This window comes from Argentina silus, assembly GCF_951799395.1.
Source record: "Argentina silus genome assembly, chromosome: 16".
NCBI lineage: Eukaryota > Metazoa > Chordata > Actinopteri > Argentiniformes > Argentinidae > Argentina > Argentina silus.
In genome coordinates this window covers 11,621,986-11,645,301 of record NC_139670.1, presented here as the reverse complement: position 1 = coordinate 11,645,301, position 23,316 = coordinate 11,621,986, and the positions used below count along the sequence as shown (strand labels likewise).

Here is a 23,316-nt window from a genome sequence, read left to right as displayed (position 1 = left end):
TCCAGTACACATTAAAATAGGGAAAAGATTTTTTTTTTTGGGGTGGTCCTCTCCATTAGCCTCTGTACTGGGGCTAACAGAAAGGTTTTGCAGTAACAAATATCATAATCACCCTTTGGTTATTTTTGCCGCTGTACAGTTGTGTGTGAAAATGTGATTGTTGATATTGTTATTGTGCATTTGATCAATAACTGGTTTGATGATTCTTGTCTCTGTAAATGTGAATTTGAAATAAATACTATTAAACCACTGTTTTCCCCTCTCTCTAAAAGCACAGGTTAGGAATACTACTGATAATTGACTGAAACCATTAAGTGAATATTCTGAGTTCTTAAAACAAAGACAACAAGCTAGGAAACAGCAATATTATTTTCTGTAATCACATCAGAAAGGTTAATGAGGAAACCTAGACAACTATGCCAAGTTAAACATAAATGTTTTAATGGTACTATTTACAAAAAACAATTCTGCTTTTGATAAGGTTAACTGCTGCAACAATTTAACAGGTACACTGACATCTTGCGTAACTACAAAAACAAAAACAAAAATACAGTGATTGAATGACTGTGGCATAAAAACACAGGTGTAAAACCATAGATTTTGCATAGCAATTAGTTACTCAAGGGGATAATGGTGGTGTGGTTATGACATTGTGGGGTGGCAAAAACAAAATGCATTCTGCAAAATAGTAGTCTCTCTAGATCAGATTGATGTAGGGGCAAAAGTATTCTCAGCATCAGAAATATTCCCTTAAAACTATAAAACCTGAGGTCTGGGTGGCTTCTAGCAAAGAGCTGCTACATTTGATTGAAATGTTTACAAGAGAACAGTTCTTATTCTTGTCAAGTTGAACCAGACAATTCAATTATCAACATATAAACATCTTCCAATAATTCACCAGCATGTACTCAAAATGGTGCCCCCCCCGCCCCCCCCCAAACGAAAAAACCCAGACAACCTGCGTGATTTTATCTTTTGCATCAATTTGACTACGTTAACATATTACACCAAGGATTAGGTGTGCGTGCACCAGAAAAGAAGTGAAGCAAGCCGATGCTAGAGTCATCCCTATTCACCCTCATGTGTAGAAAGTTCCTGTTCTATGTGTGCTGTGGTGATTTGATTAGCATTAGCATGTTATAGCATGCAGCAGCGTTCCCTGTAGGACAAGTGCTCTAGGATAGAACACCCCCCTCCCTCTGCTGTCGCTCCCACAAACAAGATGGGGCGAGGTCGCAGGGTCAGAGGATCTGGGTGTACTCAAGAGATTCTAAAGGAATGATTACCATCCAAACACAAAAATGTGTAATGTTTAACAGACAATACAAAAAAGCTGTCAGGAATGAAACAAACAAGAAAAAGCAAACAAACAAAACTTGACTTGGCAGTGAAAGAAGTGCTCCACGATTTCAGAGGCCCTCTACAAAAAGGACACATCATCCCAAATGTACCTGTTTATTGGGGAGAATGTTTTTTTTTCTTTTTTTTTTCTCACGTTTTGTTATTTGTCACTCCACTAAAAATGTACATGGGAACACAAGCAAACTAGTCAATAGAAAACACCCTTTGGCCATACTTTGAGGAGTCCGCTACATAGTGCGCTACAAGTGTACACGCGACATATGAAACACCGCTAAGCCCCATGTACATCATTTAGCCTACTACAGAAATCATTTTTTGTAACATGTTGTTTTATACTTTTTTTTTTCTTCTTTTTTTCTTCTTTTTTTTTTTTACATTTATTTTACCTGCGACAAAAACAAGTGTAGGGAAAGGCTTCTATGTTCCGTAATATTCACTAAAAACTGTGAAAAGTATTAGACTGATGTTTGAATATCAAACAACAGGAACCCTTTTAATATCTTGTTTCGGTTTGAGGTTCTGCTTGTTAATGCCAGAGAAGGGAGGGGTGAGGGGGACTTCAGCCTGTCAGTCATTCATCGGTGGGCATTGGCCTTCTGTTTGGGGGTGTCTTCCTCACAAGGCAAGGGGGCGTCTGTGTCATCGGATTCCAGTCTACCGTAGCCTGTTGCTTGGCAACCTGAGACGTTGCGCATTCTTGGCCTTATCTCGTCGTCCGCCTCAATCTCTGGCTCCGGAGCAGGGTCCTCCGACATGGGGAAGTTTCGACGCTCCCATGGTGCCACCGTCTGTATGGGGAATAGGAAGGGAACAGGAAAGGTGTATGCCGTATTTTAACATAATACTGTAGAAATTGAAATCTGAACCATTGTACATTAACATGTATGACGAAACAGTAAATACGGTTGTGGTATTGTGCCGGTTCGTAACAGTATCAATACTACTCAAATAAACTGATTTGATGAGTCGGCAGGGGCGTACCCTCTCCTCGAAGGTGAAGTCAGGCGTGGAGCAGCGCGTGTCCTCACTGGACAGCATGCGGTGGGAGTCGCGCGAGCAGGGCGTGTAGGGGTTGGAGGTGGTGTCTGGGCTGGCAGGGCTCATTGGGGAGGGCACGTAACTGTAGTCGTGGAGCAGGGGGCAGTGGCTGTGTTCCGGGGACGCCGGCTGGGGAGTAGGGGGGTTGGTTCCGCACAGCAACGGGGTAGTCCTCCCATCGATGGACTTGTATGACCTGTGGAACAAGCAGCCAGGTATGAATGATCTGTAGAGCAACAGGGGGATAACTCTGACACAAAGGGAAAAAACCTACAACTGTGTTCACTGAACCTCAGACAAATAACTGACTCATTCCAGTTATTTGGTTTCCGAAGCTCCTTCAGACTTCAGGGCCTGAACACCCACCACCCGCCACATGCAGATACATTTGGGCATTAGCAGATAAATCTGTCAATCCTACCAGCCACATTAACAGGTAGATTGTGCAAGTCACAATATCCCCTAATGTAGAAATGTGAAAGTATCTAGGCTACCGTAGTTATGTAGTTTGTGTCTCTCCGCTGCACTGCCTCCAGATGGTCACACAGAACTCTGCATCTCACAGCCTGCTCTCTCATGATGGCTGACTCCCAATCTAAGCCAAGCCTACTGCTAACCCTCAACGCCAGAACTTGCGGGGTGAAACGGGACACGTTTTCCATGACACAGGAATGGGATAGTGGGATTGGGACTGGGCATGAAAATACTAAAACAGGCCAGGAAGAGCCAGGAGAGGCTGTGATGCATTTACTGATCTAGGAGAAAGAAGTACATCGCTGTCTGTAATAGATATGGTTGACTAACACTACTGACCTGCTGCCTCTCCTCTGAGCCGGGGCCAGGGCCATCCAGGTAAAGCGGGAGCGCTCCTGATCCTCGCACGGCAGATGGAGCTGTGAGAAGGCCGAGTCTGAGAGGTCCTCCACCTACACACACACACACACACACACACACACACACACACACACACACACACACACACATTTGGGTTACTATAAGCAATTTGAAATGTGACAAGTCTCCAAAACAGAGCTTAGGAAAGAAGCGCATTTCTTTTCTTACCTCTGTGGCGTTTTCATCCTCTGCCATGGGCTGTGAGAAAAGGTCTACTTCGCGCCAACTTAAAAAAAAAAAGAAGCAAAAAAACATCGCTCAGCATCACAGTCGTATCATTTCTACACACGACCGAAACACGCTCACTTTTCTCTGACTTACTTAGCTAAATAAATAAACAAACATGTCCATTGATAGCCTAATGTGTACGTGGGCACCGGTAGGATGTGTATTAGAAGTGTACAACGTGTGTGTGTGTGTGTGTGTGTTAGCTACCTGGGTGTGAGGATCTCTTTGTACTGCAACTTCTCCACGCGAGTGGTTGCAGCTACAGACATGGGGATCACAATGTTGTTGATGTCAAAGGAGCTCTCGCCTCGCCTCCTGCGGATGGGCTGCTGTCGGGGAGACAGATGGACACAAAGCCCTCAGTCACTGACTCTGAACAATGGAGCGTACGGCTTACCTGATCACAACCCTGAATGTTCTCACATCACTGGGCTCCAACTGGCATACCAGATCAAGCAGTCCAGTTTAATAGAAAACTAATGTAGACCTGGTTAATCTCACAATAAATCCACCCCCGAGTCTTGTTCTCGACCTCTTTCTCTCCCGACAGTAACACACACGATGATGCATCTATGTTCCTACCGGTACACCTAATCAAGGCCACATAGAATGACCTCCTTTTTCCATCACACTAGTACTCAAATCACTGTGTGTGAAGTGTTAATCAAAACCACTCTCACCACACAGTCCTCCATCCTCTTCTCCCTCTCATACAAACACTTATTGGTACACCTACAGTCAACCTATAATACACCTAATCACTTCAGCATGTGCTCTTACAGGTGTGGTTAGGATGCTCTGGTTGTTGGGGCCCAGTGGGGTGGAGCTCTCAGAGGAGGTGGACAACTGGCGGGTTAGGGGGCTGTGGATGGAGGAGTGCAGGCTGGTCAAGGAGGAGCAGGGGCTCCCCGAATCCAGGAACAGCTTTGGGGAAGCTGGAGGGGGAGAGAGAAAGAGAGAGAGAAAGAGAGAGAGAAAGAGAGAGAGAAAGAGAAAGAGAGAGAGATTTACATCAGTGTCATTAAAATGGTCATCAACCCAGGGCCACAGGAGCAAACCTGTGTAGAGTCGCCGCTGCCCTCTGGCAATCCAGATGGGTGTTGTCTTCAACACAAACATCCAATTTCCTTTCCCCTACATTTACTAAGCAATCATAAAGCTTCAATTTGAGACAGTTGACACGGTAGCCTCGTTTCCATGCTTTGATCTGTGAGCTACTAACAAGGAGGTGGCGATTCACACCACTTCTGATGATGCTCCCAAATAGAAATGCCAGGTCGTACTGCTAAATATTTACAAGTGGTTGCAGTTTTAAGCCCTGACCATAAAGGTTTAATAAGAATGCAGAATATGGTTGTGTTGTGCATTGGCATATAGGTCTATCTACGTGCATTGCAGTACAAAATTATAGGAGGCAAAATACACCAGCTTTATAAAAACATTTATAAGAAGCATCCCCAGAGAAACAACTGCCCGTGTTCGCTAGCAATAGGCCAAAGTTAGCTGGAGAGTAGGCAACTGTTTTTACATAAGTGACTGAACAAAGCCTGGTTTTTTTGCCAATATAGAACCAAAGTTATTATCCATAAGAAAAAGTAAATGAATAAACAAACATGGATGTTTCCAACAAATAGGCAAAAACAGACAGATCACCCCCTCTCCCTCACTGCTGTGTGTGGTGTGAGTGAATGCACCACCCCTCCCCCTAGTGCTCTCTCTCAGCTGAAGGGAAGCGCTCCGAGTCTTTCTTTCTCACTTTCTAGGCAATCTGCTTTGAGAAAATGCACTCCACAGAAATGCTCAATAATTCAAATTCATATTCGGCACTTATTTGTTTAAAATCTCATTAACCATGCAAATCTGAATATTGGATTCGGGTACATCCCTAGAAGCTATTTTCTGCTGCCTGCACTGACTTCACTTGGGGTTGTCATTGACCAGGGGTGTTTCCTTCGAATATGATGCTGTGTCACTGTGATACTTCAAATTCCACCTGGCAAAATGTGCATCTCACCTGATCTCCCAGGTCAAAGTAGCGCCACACAGGGCTTATAAACAGTCAGATAAAAGTCCAGGTAAGAGCGCACTATGGACTAGACTATTAACACCACAGCAGATGAGAAAGTATACAAATACATGAGACAAATATACTGCATTGAAACAAAATGCAGCCACAAATGCTACATTTAACCAACATGACCATTTAGTCATACACATCCTTTGCTATGTGAACTACGGGGAGTCAAGGTTCTCCCCAGGATGTTTGAACAGCGTGATGCTGGATTGCATCATCAACCCGAGAACATCAACCTGAAGAACATCATAACGCTTTCGCCATCAAAGACAGCTACTCTATCGTTCCTAAATAAATAGTTTAATTTGCCATGAAATGTTTACATAGTGACACCGGCAAGTTCACAGCGTGGCCGGCACCACTCTTCCATTCTTTGGGGAGAGCTCTGGGGATCATGGGGTCACAGAGTTGTGTTGGCCACTCACGGTCAGTCCTGTCCAGGGAGTGCTCACGGGGCCTCTTGCGGCTGTAGCTCCCAGAGGGCGAGGAGAGGGCCTGCAGGCGCTCAGCCTTGCAGAGGGGGTGGCCCTCCAGCCTGGCCGCGCACAGCACACCACCGCTGTCCTGCTGCTGCTGCCGCTGCAGCTTCTCAGTCCGGCTCTTATAGTGAGACAGCCCTGCAGCGAGAGGCACTGGTGAGTTGAGGTAGGGTGTGTCTGTGGGGGTGTGTGTGTGTATATATATATTTTTTCTTTCTTTTTTTTTTTCTTTCCAGGTCTCACTGACACCTTGATTTCCAAAGGTTGTGAGACAAGTAGTGTATATCTGTATGTCTGTGCGTGTACTTACTAACTGCCATGAGCGAGTTGGAGAGCTTGTGCTTTTCTTTGGAGGAGGAGAGCTTGTGTTTGAGGGAGAGCTTCTTCGGGGGCTTGGTCCTCTGCAGTGCCTTGCCCTGCCACTGGCTCTTCAGCACCTGCTGCAGACGCAGGCTCACACACACATCTGTCAGAGAAACAGAGACACACTTTGAGAACAGAATATGTGGGAGATGAGGAGAGAGTGGATGCGGAAAGAAGCAGAGAGAGAAATTTAGATATCGCGAGGAATTTGGAAGGATAAAATAAGAAATGTGTTTGAAATTCAGATGTTTTGACAGTTGTGAGTACACCTCGACTTCCCTGTTTCTTAAAAAAACATAATAATATTATCATCAGTGAGAACACTGGTGGCACGATTACAATACTACAAAAGACAGTGAAACACTGTTGGGGTGCCAGTTTTCAGACATAACCGACAGTAAAAGTTACAGGGGCATGGATTTACACACTACATATGAACAAATTCATGAAGAAATTAATGTTCATAAAACAAATGACAGACTACTGGACAAAGACTGTCTCTGGGGGGCTCGACCTCACCATCGGGGAAGGAGAGGATGGGGTGGACACCGGGGTCCAGTTGGGACAGGCGCTCCAGAGGAGGGAGCTCAAACTGGGGTTCCTCTTTCGGGGTGGGACGACCCCCGCACGTCACACAGGAGGGGTTGACCCTGCAGTTGCACTCGACACTGTTGGTCCTCTGACCCTGGGGACGAAGGTGCCGAGAGTTAAACTGGAGAACACCACAAACTGGACATGGAACACCGCAGTCAAGTAGGTGGAGCAGATAAAACATACCTTTAAACAGACGCTTCAAGACCATGATTGGTTGGAGTGGTTTAAGTATTGTTGGTTGATTAAAGCAGAGCCGATCTCTCAAAGACACACTCACCTTGCCGTTGAGGTTGGGCACCGTGTTGGGCTGAACGAGTCGCCGTCGTCTGCAGTTGAGTAAGGGGCGTGTGCGGGCGGACACACAGGTGCTGTCGTTGGGTGTGGGTTGGTGTTTGGCGCCAGGCTTCTGATCTGTGCCGTCAGCCACCCTACAAACATGAGAGCCAAGAGAAATACATTGAAGCAATGTTTCCATAACCTCACATACTTCCTAAATAAGCTCAAGGAGTGGACAGATGTGTCTTACGAATGCATTATGCATTGATTCAATATTTCTTCGAAGTGCATTTGGTGAACTAGGCCGTACGCCTTTAACAGACAGACTGCAGCAGATTTGCCAGATAGTTTTCCCGCTGCTAGCATGGTATGGTGAGTGGGAGCTGGGTGGTTCGCACTTTGTAATTCAAACAATTGGCTGCTGCATCCAAAACAGGATTTGAATAAAAGCTAACATAGTTGAGAGGCTAACAAGTGTTGTGGTGTTACAAGTTAGCGTAGAATATCACAAAGCAACTGTTCAACCAACTTGACTGCATTTCAATGCACACATTGAACACAGATGTCGTCTGCGCCCAGAATCCGATTGAAAACAAATGGGACCAAACGCAACCGCAGTCTTGTCTGTTCAAGGCTTGACACTAATGAGTATCACACACTGGCATTTGACACTCATCTTCAGTGTTTTCTTATCATATTACAGACAAGATGAAGATTGTTAGTCATGCCTTTAAGGATAACGATCATCATCCTGGATGTGCGCCCTTCATACGAACACATGAGAAATCAAACCGCAATGGACATGTCACTTTCTGGGGTGTAGGCACGTTTCATGAATCTGTTTTGCTTACACTTATGAGCTTTTCATAAGAACAAATCGAGGAATTATTTAGGAACCCGTTGATGAATAGGGCCCGTTATCGTATTCATCCATACCTGTTGAGGACTCCGTTGACTGGCCGGCCATTCTGGCCTCTCCACGGTCCAGACTCTGCTGTTGTGACGTGAGCAGTCACCGAGTGCTCAAGCCGCTCCGAACTCCAGTCCTGGAGAGAGGAGAGAGAGTCTGAGACCACGCCATCCAGGGAACCACACAAGAGCTGCTGCAACAGCTGCGCAATTCTTCACAGATGTGAGATGGAACTGATACGCTTTCACGGTGGTCAATGCTACTTCCTACATCGGCGGAACAGTAGAACACAAGATGTCTTTTCTGGAGCGTAAATCCACCAAAAGTGGTTTGAGCTTCTGAGTTCCATGCCTGTGGTGTCGTAAACATGACGTTCCCAATCTACAGAGCTGACAAACTCAAAAAAGGTGTAGCCTGAGATTGTCTCGTGGCGTATTTGTTAAATAATTGTATAAGTTGATGCATTTTTACTTTTCTTTCAAAACGATTGACTAGACACCTTGCAATTTACCCATTGACATCGAACCAACTGTTTTCCATTTTCCTAGAAAGAAGTAAATAAAAAGCTACCAGTAACCTTGATTGTGGAAACCATCGCATTGTCACCCTTACCAAGGCCCCACCCCTTACCTGAGAACTCTGGCAGCTTACAGGCTCAGCCTTCACCTCTACCCCTCCCACAACCAACGCACTGGGGGCCACACCTCCCAACTCCACTGTGCCCTGAACAGTAGAGACAAACATTATACCTCCATCCCAAAGAAGCCACAGCCAATGTTGCATAACATACCACCAACTTCAGACCAAAGAACATCACACAAAGCACAGACAGCCTACCGGTGACATATGGGGATACTCAAAATGTGAGCTGCCGTGTCATTGTCTGGGCCGTGCTCTGGACTGCTCAGTGCAGTAAATGAGTAGTATTGACAATTTCAATGGAATTGACCCCCAACCATGTCGTTTGATTCTCTGTCACTCATCACATCTATACGGACACGCATGCGTCCTGCAAGTATTTAGCCCAATGCAAAGGCACTGACCTTGTTGCCGCGGATCTGGCGGTAAATGTCCGTCTGCTGGCGAATGCGGTACTCCAGGTCCGATATGTGAGCCTGGAGCCAATTCCAGTGGCTGATGATAGAGGCCCTCTCAACGGTGTAACGACTCTCCGCCCTCTTCCATCTGGTATGGAAAAACACACAAATGTACTGATGTTAATTCAACCTGCAAGACACCTGCTCTACGCGGTTCGATTCATTCAAATACAAACGACAGAATTACACCACATGAATGTACGCATGGAGTGTATGTTGACCTTCAAAAAAGTGGGTCATTCTTAGAATAATGAATTACTACGAGCTTTCCCCACAGATTGTTAAATGTGGCATGTTGCAGAGGCCCATGAATCAGCCATTACAAACAACTGAAGTCCGGGACCAGTAAAATGTATGACTGGACAAGTCAAATGTAGCATGAACATGCTGTCACATGCTGGACCACAAAACAAATAACACTCCCTTTCCTTATAAGAATCAATATAATATCAGCCGCTTTCAATACAATAAACTAACTTTACAAACTGTGACTCAGTGATTTTGTTCCAGGCAGAGCGCTTTGCAGTAGAATTCTGTTGCATTGACAAGCACGAGCGGTGTGCATTTGTTATCTGATATTCTTTGTTACTTACAGGCTACTTATATCTCATTTTTGTAACAGCAACGGAGAAACGATTGCTTCCTAAAAAGAGCACAAAAGCTTTACACTTCTCTCAATCTGAAAAGCAAGTCAGGTAAACAGTTAAGATTAATTTAATTTAAGATTCCTTAAAGGGGCAGTGTTTTATTTTGAGACAGGCTTGAAAGCAAATGGGCATAATGGTGTCTGGAGCACATTTGTCTGATTATCTGTATGGTAATAATCATTTTAATAAGCCATTTTATTTGATTAAGTGCTTTTTTGCACCTAAAACACACTACAAAGTAAAATATACATTTGGGGTGTTCACAATTTGTAGTCCCCTTTTTTTCTACTTCAGCTTTCGGACTGTTAAAAATGAGTCCTACTTGTCTGAAAGACAAGTGGCTTAAAAAGGTAATGCCCTGCACTGAACTACTAATTCTCATCAGATAATTTCTTCATAGGAAAGGCACCAATGCAGTGGAGATTGACTTTAAATTGTACATAACCTGGAGGGAAATGCATGATCCAGTGTTTTAGAATAGCAACCACAGGGGGCACCATTTCATTAAAATAGACCTGGAGCTAAACTGACCGTGGGAGAACAATGAAAATAAATGACTCAGATGCCAGACAAAGATAGACTCTGCACTCCTCCCCACCGTTTCTGTTTTCATTTTCAAGAGCTCTACTAGAATGGAGGAAGTGAAAAGAGGCTGTCGCTCTGCAAAGGAGGGCAGAAGAGAAGGAAAGAGAGGAGGAGGAGTCAATGTGAAATGTGTCAGGGAGGCTTGTAGCCAGAGAGCATAGACTTAAAAAGCAAATCTATAGGCCATGGGGGGTGGGGCAGGATTGCATTGGCCACTAGGATCAGTCTGGTAATCCAACCAAAAGGGGAATTCTGTCACTGCTTTCTTTTGAGGTTGCTGCAGTGAGTCACTGACGACTCATTATCAATTGATTCTGGACATCAGAGACCTCGTTTGACTCATCTAATTCCTTTTCAATCAGAAGTTATACTCAACATTGAGCTCATACATCAGAGGCGTATTCAGCAGGCCGTCGTTTAGGACATTGCAGATGGAAATACAATCATCTATAGAGTTTGCGAAATTCCCTATTCTACACATGATCTTGTCAGCTTGACACAAAACAGCCTACATTTTTGGGTGAACATTCTGTAATACTGCACCCTCTTGAATACCCTGCTGGCTGATCTGCCCAATCAATGCATCGGTATCTCATTTACATCTGTGTCCCAATGGGCTGTTCTCTAAAAAAGAAGCAGTGGCCCAGAGAACATCTCACATTCGATTGCACCAATCACTCAGGGACTGTGCCATAGTTCACAGATTGGGAATTGTTGAATTGATTTGCTGTGTGGGGGTTAGGGTGAGTCTACACCCATGTGGTAGGTCACCTCATGGGACACTTCATCATCCTTGACAGGGAACAAGTGGGAGTGTAAACTGTGTTCTGAATTGGCAAATGGCACATTTTACATATCTGCATCTCCATACTTGTGTGCAAACAAAGCAAAACTGGTAGACAGGTCAGACAAGGACATTCAGCTAGGATGAAGGAGAGGGGGGTATGGGGGAAGAGGGGGTCTATGAGACATGGGGATGGTATGAGAGGGTAACTAGCATATAGCAGGTAGAACCTTAAACACAACCTATAAATCTAAGGACTCTAAATTCTTCTCTTTTTTTCTTCTTCTGGGAAGCACACGACTGCGGAGGCGTGACTCTTAATCAGAAACGTGTGGTGCCGAAGAACTAGGGTGAGGTGTTGTGGGAAATTGATCGGTTGGTTAAGCCAATGGGCTATGCAACCGGCTGAGTCTCCAGGTTCTTGCATTGTAAACAAAGGGCGAGTTTGATGACCGGACCTTCCGAGCGTTTGGGTGCAAGTGTCTGGGAACGCGATTACTCAAATCCAAGCCCTGCACATAACACTAACACTGTTAGGGGACCAATGACCTCAATCGTCAGCATAAGGAGGGGTCGATAGCAGAGCTCAGAAAATCCTCCCTACAGATACAGGAGGAGCTCCATCTCCCCTCCGCACCATCCTCCCCCCTCTCCAGCACAAAGCACCAACACTCACTAACGGCACATTTGTGTTTGTCAGCACATTCCCACCATGGCGCTTCCCTGGACACAGCACATAGGGCCTATGTTATACGGTACCCAGCACCCCCATACAATAATACTGCCCAGAGAAACGCCCCTTCAACACTGAACAACGTACACTAACATTTACAGGTTCGTGGCCCCCAAAAGGCTCAAGGCTTAAAGGCAAGTCACCCAACTATAGGAGTCAACGTTCAGGACCTTGCGATCATGCTTCACAGTGCAAAGCATCCCTGGCATGGGGAAGGACGTGGATGCAGGCTAGCTGCATATTTCTATTAATGTTACACTCTGATTGTACTGATTACCAAGAAAGCTGCAGCGATTCTTTTTTTTGTTTTTTTCTTCCTGGACAAGCTGCCACCCTCTACTCCAATCTACAAGGTCAGCTAGGCTAAATGTATACCAAACAATAAGTTGAGGAGGAACGACACAGAAACAAAAACATTGGGGTCCGGAGCAAAGTGGGATAAAATGACAAAGGACCACAGCAATCCCACTGTTGCCACCATGTAAGAAGTAAATCATCACAATCATCACTAGCCTGTAAAAAATCATGAATTCCCTATGCCAACCATCCTCAGTAAAAGCCTGTTAAAGTAACCTGTTTTTATGAGTCTTGTGTGTTGTATAGTATGTTATGTATGTATTTTTACATGAAACAATTAAGGACGCTTAAAGCCGCAATCATCCATCAGTGAAACTAACGAATTGGATGGTCCACTGCTCGGGGTAAACAAGGAAAACATGGTGTTTGCTTTAAAAAGTAAAAGTATTAAAGAGACAGTTTAGCCCGCAAATGTTGTTTTCATTGAGAGATGATTGGGAAATACCAGCATATGGTTACCTGTGTGGTATGCATCTCAACGCTCTGATCACATTCCCCTAAACTAAATCAGATAGGGAAGCATCCCAACAAGCTGATGACTGAAAACAAAGCCAGTAGCAACTCAGGGCCCAACACACAAACAGTCCTTTAGGCAATACATTTAGAATTCATAACTTCTTTTGGTTGAAATTGTCCCCACTAAAGGTTGAGAGAATTGTTGAGCTTTTTTTTTTTTTTTTTAACATCCCCAGTGTGAATAGGACCTGGTGCATGGGAGTTGGATCAGAGTGAGGCAGTAGGCAGAGGGCGTGGGGTATAAAGAGGGTCATATTCAGCTGGAGAGCTGCAGTCATTACATAAAAAGAGGGGTTATGTAACGCCTGTGGATTCATGTTGAGGAGGAACTCGGCAGAGCTAAACAAATCCAGATGTGTCGAACAGGATGGGAACCTGTACACAGACAGGAGAGAAAAAAAAGGAAGAAAAAAAAAAAAACTTGACTAGACTGCAGTGTAATGCTGAGCAATGAGCAGCAAGCAATAGCCTCTCCACAACCTAATTCTATAGAGGGCCGTGACTTCACTCCTAAATATCAGGAGAGTACATTTAACTGAACGACTCGAAAGGGATACATTTCCTCAGCTTTGACGCCTCAGGAATGACAGGGCATCTAGCCAATCAACCAAGTCACTCTACTCCTGATGAAGTTAAAATAATGAATAGTTACTTTAGTCAACAAGAGCATTTTACTGGTCATTTACACTGCTCAGAAAAACCATACCGTTTTTACCAGACACCTTGATTGGTAAAAACGGTATTCATATTCAAAGAGAATCTCTGATATGTCTAGCAGCAGGGAGACGTATCTTAGCTATGCTGGTGAACTGTCTAGATTGTTGGTAGTCACATCTCTCTATCTTGTCATGACACTGCAGGAGGCAGGCATTTACTTAACCAGAGTCTGATCATGGTTGGGGGGTGGCATGTGCAACTGTAATTTGTGATGTCAGGAACTACCCTAGAAAAAAACTAATATAATGCTTGGTGGCACACTTCTAGGCATCAAAACAATATTCAGTAGTCAACCTAAATATCAAGAATATAGACAAGAATTAAGCCTAGAACAAAAAAAAGTTTGCAGAATCAACCTTAGGTTAACAGAATAGCAATTTCAAACTGATTTGCTACTTTCTATTGAACCATGATGTAATGTGTGTGGTTTGTGATGTTTGCTCCAGAAATATAAACCTGCATCCCTACTTTCGTAAGAAAGGAGGCCATGGTGCAACACTATCATGTTAAATGTAGAGAAATGTAGGAAATATAAATACCACAATCTGGAAATGTTAAATTGAGCATATTATATTTTGATTAATAAAACAGGGCTGCAACATTAGCATAGCAAACTAGCATTGACCAACTAACTATCAAGAGGAAGTGAGGAAATTATCTATAGTATAGGTCAAATAACATGTTATAAAGATGCACAATTAGCATTCCTAACAAAAAAGCCTGGGTTCAAAAACAATTATAGGGTAGATAAGGGAGACAACTTTTACCTCTCACAACCAAATGCTTAGACCATAAAACAGTCACTGACTGCTCGTTCCACAGCTCCTACCAAATTGCCAAAAGACGGGACGAAATGTTTTTAATTTGCCATACAGATCAAAATAGGGCCACTTATGTCTGCGCTCTATCCTAACCAGAAGAATTATTCACGTTATTTTTATGCTTTAGGCTGTGCTAGTAAGGCAGCCTATTCAGTAGCTCTATGTGGATACAAAGATATTTAGGTCAAAGGTCCAAAGGCAGCAGGAAAGGCTGTAAAAATCACTGTTCTTAGCCGCTTTGTTAATAATCTACCAAACACTACACAGGTCAGTAAGTCCATTAATGCTGCTGACCCACCCGGCAGTCTATTTTCACTTTCAAATATATTCTGCAAAATGAGACACACTCACTTGAACTTCCCATAGAATACATTTAAAAGTCCCTGCTGATGTAACCCCCCCCCCCCCAAACACACACAAACCGACTGAAAATACAGTTTCCATGAAAACCCCCAAGTTTCCTTCTCTTTCAAATCTAAACCACAACATCAGCTACTCTGGATGCTCTCTGCAGATAACACTCAGCTTCAGCCTTGAGCCTTGCAGTAAACCACTATGAAGGGGTTTGAATACATTCATGGAGTGAATTGTCTTCCCCAGGACACCACCCACACTACTACACATGGTTCCTGAGCTGCTGGCATATCTGCCCCTCCCTGGAGTTTGACCGTCTACTGAGAAAACTCACTAATTAAGATTAGCACCTGCTTGCCTTAATAGCAAATTGTGGAGAGCGAAACTAGAGAAGCACAGACTTTTATGTGACAGCTGTGGGATCCTTCATACCTGAAAGATTAGGATCATTCTCCTGGGCAATATGAGAAGAAGCACAATCTCACCTCTAATCTACACTAGTCCTACAGTACGTTACACCCTCCAGCCAGGCAACAAACAGATCAAGATTACATGTTATGGTTGACAAAGGTCTTTTGGCCTCTGTTGCTGCTAAAATTATAGTAAAATGACATGGTAACTTCAAAGAAAAGGGCACAGAGGTGTCCACCTAAATGCACTGCTGGTGGATTCTGAGAAATTGCATTTTGTACCCCTTTCAGGAGTCTTGGTAGTTGTGCAACACTCATAGTGTCATTCTTTAGCTCATAACTAAGTCAGTCATTCATATACAATTTTGTAGCCTTTCATTTCATTATTTCGTTCCCTTGGCCGTGCCATGTTTCTGGTGGTACTTACATTTTGACATGTCGCTGTTCAATGTCAACTCTGGTCAGTTCCTCCTCCTCCAGGTCAGAATCCCCACCAGAGCTGCTCTCCGTCACGTCCGAGTCGAAAGCACTCTCTGCCGAGTGCAAGTTGGCCGTGCCGCTCAGGTACAGCCGCTCCAGCTCCGTGGGCATCGAGCCGCTCTTCAGATACCTGCCTAAACTGTCCCCTGTGCCAGAGGAGTGTCGCCCGGTCCGCCATGTGGCTGTGGGGGTCACTATGTCGGCCTTACGGGTGGCGGTGGGCAGCCTGCTAAGAGCAGAGTCCAGGAAGCCACCTAGCTGTTGCTGAACGTGGCGCTCCACCTGTTTGGCCTGTACCACCTGCAGCCGCTTGCGCAGCCGCCGCAGTCGTCCCTCAATCTCACCCTGGCGGCAGCTGTTGAGCAGGGTGCGCTCCCTCACCTGAGCGTCCAGGCTACCAAGAGAGGAGGAGGGATGAGACTGGGGCGCCGGAGAGCAGGCTGGGGATCCCTGCTGGCTGCTTCCTGCTCTCTCCCCGTCAGTTACGGACGGCTGCAGCTTATTTGAGGGCATGTCTGACTTCGCCATCAGGTGCTCCGAGTTCAGCTGCCCATCAGGCAGAGTGTTGCCATAGGCTGAGGGCGAAGGTGCAGCAGAGTGGACAGATTGCGATTGGAGGTTGTTTCCTCCATCGCTTTGAGGAACCCCTGGGGAATGCTTTTGCATGAGGGTTCCCTTTAGCAGGACATGCCCAGACAAGGAACCCATAAACGTCTTTGAATCTAAGGGCGGAGTCTGGGGCTTAGAGTCTGCATTAGCGGAGGGCTTGCCGCCATTCACCGCCATCACACAGCCAGTGCTGGACATGGCCAGCTTCTTGGCGAGTCCATTGACAGGGGCCATGGCCTGGCCTCCGCCGTTGTTGGTGCTGCCGCTCATGAGGCTCTTCAGTTGGCTTCCAGACAGCTCCAGAGTCTGCCGCTTCCTCAGCAGGAAGTCTCCTCCGCCGTTGAAGAGGGAACTAGGCAGGATGCTGTGGCTTTTCAGAACTGACTGTTTGATAAGGACGCCTTGTAGTTTAATGGACTCCTTAGTTGAGGGGACGGGCGTCACATCGGAGCACAGGTAGGATGCCACCAGTGGCTGGAACTTGCCCAGGGTCGAGGCTGGGGTCTCAGAGTCGGGTTGGTGGGACTGCTGCTCCTGGTTCTTGCTGTCGCCACAGAAATCGAGGGAGCACTCTTCGGTGGTGGATGAGACCTTGCGCTTAGCAGTGCTGCTGCTGTGGATGAGTATGTTGCTGGCGTTCCCGTTGTTCTCTGCGCTGCCCGGGGAGAGACTAGAGGATGGGGCAGCCAGTTTGAAGCGGATGTGGTGAGCTTCGGCTGGGGCGTCTGTGAGAGCGGGCGCCATCGCAGCCATGCAGTGCAGAGAAACGGGCACCGCTGCCTGCTCCACACCACCCGCTTACTGCCCCGCCAGAGGACAGCCTGAACGGAAGAGACAGAGGGAGGGAGACACAGGAAACAAGGTCAGACACTAGTACGCCATAGGGCAACACAGCCACACAGGAAGGTATGAGGCAGAGTTGAGAACCAATAGTAGTTGGTGACTGACAGGCCTGACTAAGACAAGAACCACAGAATACTAGAAAAAGATGAAGCTCACATTCCAGAAAATGTCATCTGAAAAGGGAAATTTAAGATGTGTTCTTATACGCTATTAGATCTGTCTGAAACAGGAATGATATAAATGTAGATTACTACACCGTGTACAGTTGCTGAGGCTTAATGGAAAATCTACTTTATGGAACTTTTGAAACAAGGCACAAATTCACCGTATATGTATATGCCGATTTCCTATGAAGACTTTTTGATGAGACGCATTGCAAATAGGAGGCATGAAGACAAACTCCAGTGTCCCTGCTTGATAGTGACAATGTACAGCGATTGACGTGAAAAACACCCCGGCATTTACCTTTAAACAGGTCGTTTTGAGATGGCGGCTTGAAAAAAGTCACACTCCTTTACGTCAGACTCTACAGAGCGTGCACCGGCCTTGCACTGAGCTCATGTTACATACCTGTTTGGCTGGGTCTAATGTGCACACTCCAACTACTCACTACACCCTTCCATCTGTGCCACCACTGGGTTGAATGCACACTTGGATAATAATGACAGGTTTGTTTGTTGCCATCAGAATCTTTACATAAATATAATTGCTTAGCATAATTCCAATGATTCAAGACTGGCAAGATTGTAGAAACACCGGTATTTCTTAGTTTCAGTATTGTCCTAGGCTGCAAAAGCAATCACGCAAAGTTTCTTCGGGAAGTCTACATTCTAGTTATAAAATGATTTAAACACACTTCTCTAACTTCTGGTAAACATTGCATCTATTTAAGGAAAAGAAACATGATTCTGTCATCATATAGTGGAGACATTATCAATTACAAAGTCAGCTTTTGCAACAAAATGTAACTTACACAAGAAGAGTTCTTTAAAACACAGGGTTTGAGTTCACCTAATATTATAAAACAAGAAAAAAAACAGGCTACAGAAACAACTATAGCTGAACAACAAAAAGCAGAAAATCCTGCAGACTGAATTCTGATTCAATAACAATCTGCCCAAAATAGGACATTTCTTCCCTGTGAATCTTCCTTGACTTCAGGGATAAAATGCAGGAATGGGGTGCCATGCCCCGACCTTGGGGTTTGGGTGATAAAGCTACAGACTTGGAACAAGTAAGCATAGCTTAATCTCAGACTAGTAAAATCTATAACACCCATGCTTGTGAGAACAAGTTGGCCATCGTCATTTACTACAAACGCTCCTCTTCAAAGAATGATCTGTGCCTATTCAATTCAAACATAGTCAGATAAAAGGAGGCAAAGTCAATGCAAATTATTCAAACCCTATTGCCTGCCCTAGATGTGCCCTGCTAAGTCAGCTTGCAGCAGGGTTTCATATGGGCATGTAAGCAGGTGGATTTAGCCCCAGTAATAGCCCAAAGCACATGCCATTCCGACTTCCTGTATGATGTTCAGATGAACAAAATGAAGCATCCACATTTCGAGAATCTAATAAGATCTAATACGGTTAAACGTGTTCACGTCACTACTTACATTTGTAATGGTGCAATGAGCATTTTTATGACAGGTTTCAAATGAGGTGGGTAGTATATTTATAAGAAGTTAATGATATAAAAATCTAGTGCAAATTAACAATGTATATATCTAAAGAAATCTAAACAAAACCCTTAATGATAAAACACGCTCTGCCTCTAGCTGTATCATCTGTCAGGCGAGATGAATGGGAGGCTCAGTATTCCACCGCAGTTTCTAGTCAGCGCGCACAACGCCATGTTGGTATTTCCGAGGGAGATTATGCAATGCAATTCATCCACGTAATACCGCCCATTCAGCTCTGACAAATCCACTGAACTTGTTCGTATTAAAGGCGTTAGCTATGTATAACATAATTAAACAATCAAATTGTTCGCATGCAGCTCATGAATAACATGTATTGACAACTTATTTCATTTCTATTTCCTTTGTTTCAATTAAGCGTTGGAAACGGATTGCCCAATGGCTATAGATTTGTTTACACTGATTGTGTATTTCATCATCAAATTCATAAGGAGATTCTAGCGCCTCTACATCTGCCCTTGCTCTTTAGCCCTACATAAACCAAGAATTGCCATATTCACGAGGTCGCATTCATAATTACTTCAGCATGCACTGAATAAATTTCAACTGGCAAAAAACTACTGGCTACAAGATTACATAGTTCAAAATCACTGATCAGAGTCTGAAATAAATTCGAAAAGCTAGTTACTGTATGTGCAATGTGTGGAAATGAATATACATAGCAGAAAGCAGCTGATGCAAGTAGCTATGTCAGCTAACGCTTAGCTAAACAACCAACATTGCATGCTCGCCTCACGTAACATCGATTAGCTAGACACTAGTAACTACAACCTAACCACACAAACATGTTACTGTTTAAACCAGCCTGTAAATAAGTAGTCAATCCATAATAGGAGTTAGCTGGTATATCCTCCTCAGAGTTGCAAGCACACCGAGTCGGGAAGAAGGTACCCCGGTATAGAATACTGCGTAACACATCCGCAAAACCTACCCAATCGAGACCTGCTTGAAGTTACTTTACTGGTTTGTTGTGTTGTTCTTTCTAGGTGACGGTTGAAATTAAGTTGGAGGTTCCATCGGTTAAATTAGAGTATTATCTGCATATTAGCGAGTCTGTCCATTCGCTATGGCTAACTCTAGTTTATATGATTGGCTAGCTACGTTGGCTAAAAGCTAGATAAAATGTGGCTGTGCAGTCAGGCAACTGAACAGTTGGAAAAACAATACATACCGAATATTAAAAAATACATCCACTACCATTCAGTTCGAATAATAACCACTAATGCGAATAAAAAAAATAAACATGCAGTTGTTTATTATATGGGATCACATCCTACACTTACTAATTGTAATTAAAACTCCGCTGGCTGACGATTGCTCAGCTTCTAACGATGGCTGTGATGATGATGATATGGTCATGATCTTTCTTGGCATTGCAATTTGTTCCCAAAAATAAACCACTTAGCTAGTTATATACCAGCTAGTTCGTTTACTGATGACGTTGTTATTGCCAAGTCATTTAATTTTGATAAATAGCAGTCAATGTTTGTGATCTAAAGACGGTTTCTTAAAAGCTAAACAGTTGGAGTAAACCTTACCAGTCTTGCTAGTACTGGCTAGTAACAAAGAAAAAGGAGGAACCTACCACGTGACGAGGCGCACTATCCGAGGGAATTTCGGCAGCAATCCCCCGCAGTTTTTCAAGGAAAATGTAGATTGATATCACAAAAAAACACGACTCGAATCGATTAATCAGCCATTCCTCTTTTAGAAAATGCAACCCGTTTATCAAAGACCCAGTTAAGAGTGCCGCTTGGATTCGTTCCGGAATCAAGCAATGGGCGAATCAGCTAACTAGCTACACCTTATTACCAGCTAACGCGCTAGCTCGCCTCGCCACCACTACTAACATAGCAAGGAGGTAAAATATTACTTTCTGGTCCTAAATACTTCCGCCGTGGGTTCTATAGCCACAATCCCTTAACGCAAGCCCCAGTCCTCAATTTAACAAGGTATTCGAGACGCTAATTCTCTGAGAGTCTTTTTCTCGTTTTAGGGAGAGACGCTCAGAAAATGGCGGCTAGCTCCTCTCCCTCGGATTTGAGTCTCTCTGACAAACATAGCGAGAAGTGGTGTGTGTTGCTGGTAGGCGGGAGACATTTCTCATGCTCGCCGCTAGAGTGAAGGGCAGACAAGGAACGACATAAAGAGCCGCACAATGGCAATGTACCACAAGAGGGAGCCTTCAAAGTGTTTTTTCTACCAAATGGGGGCAAATGCAAGCAATGCTTCAGATCGCATTTGGCAATGGAATGCCAGTAAATCTGTTGTGAACCTTGAGTGGAAAGTTCAGAAAGACAATTGTGCACAACATGTCGTTCTAGCATGTAGAGTAAGGAATCATGTCAGCTATTCATAACATTTCTATCGGCAACGCTCAGCATTGCACATTCAAAATAAAATCTTTCTATTGCAGTAGTCAGTCAACCATGGGCCTAATACCAAGTCTTTAATTTAATCCTCGAACCTTCTCCTCTAATACATTTAGAGAATTATCAATGGGAATGAGGTGAGGATATAGGACACAAGGATGAAATTACACTCTTGGAATTAGACTGACTAAAATGATCATGGTGAAGTGATGCCTTATGGAGCTCAAAATTGTTTATATAAAAGGACACATGAAACCCCAAACAAAAAACACCGTAATGCGGAGAGTGATACCATAACTCAGACTCCATATACAGGTATATGTGGAGTCAGCTCTCCGGCTAGTTGATCCGGCTAAACATTAAACATTTAAACATTTCTTCATCGTGTGTACTGCCATAGGCTGCAAGGTAGACAACCTGGAATGCAACCATTGTCTTCACTGTATTGTCTACTGCTGTACATTGTCTTGTGTTTTTATATTTCATTAGGCATATATTAGCTCACATTGGAGTCAATTCACCTTGAATACACCTTGAGTTAAAGGAACAATTCTTGAAATAAGGCATAATTCAAATGTACTGAATATTCATGTCTTGAATCTCCAACCTGTCAATTCATACAATTGACCCATTGCAGCAAAGTTTCTAATTGTCCATACCTGGAACATGGTGTCCATTTGGGAAAGACTGGATCCAAAACTCCAAAGTTCAAATGTGCAAATATAGTGAAACCTGTAAGTAAAAGTTGAGGGAAAATAATGAATTCCATTACAAATGTATACGTTACTTGAGCACTTGTTTTGCATTCAGTTCATCCTGCTCAATAAAATTAAATGATTAGCTACTTTCATGTCTTGGAAATACTCACTAGTATGTTATCGTGTTGGCCATTAAAAAAGGAGTTTACTGCAGCTTGATACTATAGCTAACTTTAGCTACATCACCGGTCAATCAATTATCTGGTGCTATGTGTTACGAGCTAACGTTAGCTAGCTAGCATTTTTTTCAAAACAGTTGCTGCTAGCTAGTAGCGAGCCAGCCAGTGGTAAAAGCTGTGTAAGTTAAGTCATAGCTAAATTAGCAAAGAGGATACTTCTGCCAGTTTAAACATATCCGTTGTGTGTATTGTGTTAACTAGTGACATATGTGAATGATGGGCTTGATGTCAAAGCTAGGAAATTCATTGATTAGTCTGAACCTATCAGCAAATTTCTTGTCATTGAATGTTTTGATACTTTCTCAACGTTAGCTAGCTAGCAACAAGCAAGTTAGCTAGCTAGCTTTTCTGACCGATGCTGGTTATCAAGGTCTGTTCGACTATCAGTAGACGAAGAAAAATATCAACATCACATCAAATTACGTAGTTAAATATTTACTTATAAACTTTACTTTTTATGTCAGTTACTAAATTTAATCATCTGATTTTAAGTTAGAGAAGACAAATTCATGCTTACCTGCTTGCTCAGTTACCAACGGTCCATGGATTGATAATAACCCGCCTACTAGTTCAGTGATTTGCCAGTGCCTTGAATCAGTGCATTCTATTGGCTGCCATAGCTGTCAATCTTTACTCAGCGGAAACTGGGAAGGAAAGTCCATACAGCAAGAAACTTTATTATTGTCATACCCAACAATGTCGGTGAAAATCTCATGCTACAATTATCCAAATGTTTCACTTCATACAAACAGAGTCGTATATTTAGCTCCTTCTCGTTTTCGTGGCAAGCATATACCCAATTCAATAAATTGTACTTGTAGCCTACCGTAGATTGATATGATCATGATGACCATGTAAGATCATTCAGCCACGTTGCAAATCTACTGGAATATTTGAATGGAAGAATGAAGAATGAGACCAAATACTGACCACCATAAACAGAGACTGCTGACTGTATATAGTAATAGACTGCTATCATGTTTCTTCATGAGTGCATGCACTCAGAAGCATGATCCACCAGCCTCCACTGCATGACCATGTTTCACACAGGCCTAAATCACACACACACACACACACACACACACACACACACACACACACACACACACACACACAGGCAATTGAAGCTAATTCAAT

General features: G+C 43.8%; 1 protein-coding gene across 4 annotated transcripts; it reads right to left on the bottom strand.

The window, feature by feature from the left end:
* Positions 1-419: 419 nt before the first annotated feature.
* Positions 420-22,811, bottom strand: kansl1a (KAT8 regulatory NSL complex subunit 1a). 4 transcript variants are annotated; one of them, XM_083687324.1, is made up of 16 exons: positions 22,697-22,811; positions 21,902-21,974; positions 15,667-17,149; positions 9,262-9,403; positions 8,849-8,941; positions 8,245-8,354; positions 7,310-7,460; positions 6,958-7,123; positions 6,386-6,541; positions 6,022-6,213; positions 4,303-4,457; positions 3,730-3,851; positions 3,463-3,520; positions 3,214-3,326; positions 2,344-2,596; positions 420-2,150 (listed from the first exon to the last, which is right to left on the bottom strand). In XM_083687324.1, exons 3-16 carry the CDS (start codon positions 17,079-17,081, stop codon positions 1,938-1,940), a joined length of 3,339 nt encoding a protein of 1,112 aa, XP_083543450.1. In that variant the 5' UTR covers positions 17,082-17,149; positions 21,902-21,974; positions 22,697-22,811; the 3' UTR covers positions 420-1,937. The 4 variants fall into 4 exon arrangements, with proteins under 4 accessions (XP_083543450.1, XP_083543449.1, XP_083543451.1 ...); XM_083687323.1 differs by lacking the exons at positions 21,902-21,974; positions 22,697-22,811 and adding an exon at positions 20,456-20,891; XM_083687325.1 differs by lacking the exons at positions 21,902-21,974; positions 22,697-22,811 and adding an exon at positions 20,456-20,891 and having other exon boundaries at positions 3,730-3,848.
* Between the last annotated feature and the right edge of the window lie 505 nt (positions 22,812-23,316).

What these genes read in the sequence shown, in the direction of transcription:
- kansl1a (XM_083687324.1), bottom strand. Translation starts at nt 17,081, where the DNA reads ATGGCTGCGATGGCGCCCGCTCTCACAGACGCCCCAGCCGAAGCTCAC. An exon ending in GTCAACGGAGTCCTCAACAG is followed by an intron (nt 7,461 to 8,244) that starts GTATGGATGAAT and finishes TCATGTTTGTAG; the next exon opens with GGTGGCTGACGGCACAGATC. An exon ending in ACTTCACCTTCGAGGAGAGG is followed by an intron (nt 2,151 to 2,343) that starts GTACGCCCCTGC and finishes TTCCCCATACAG; the next exon opens with ACGGTGGCACCATGGGAGCG.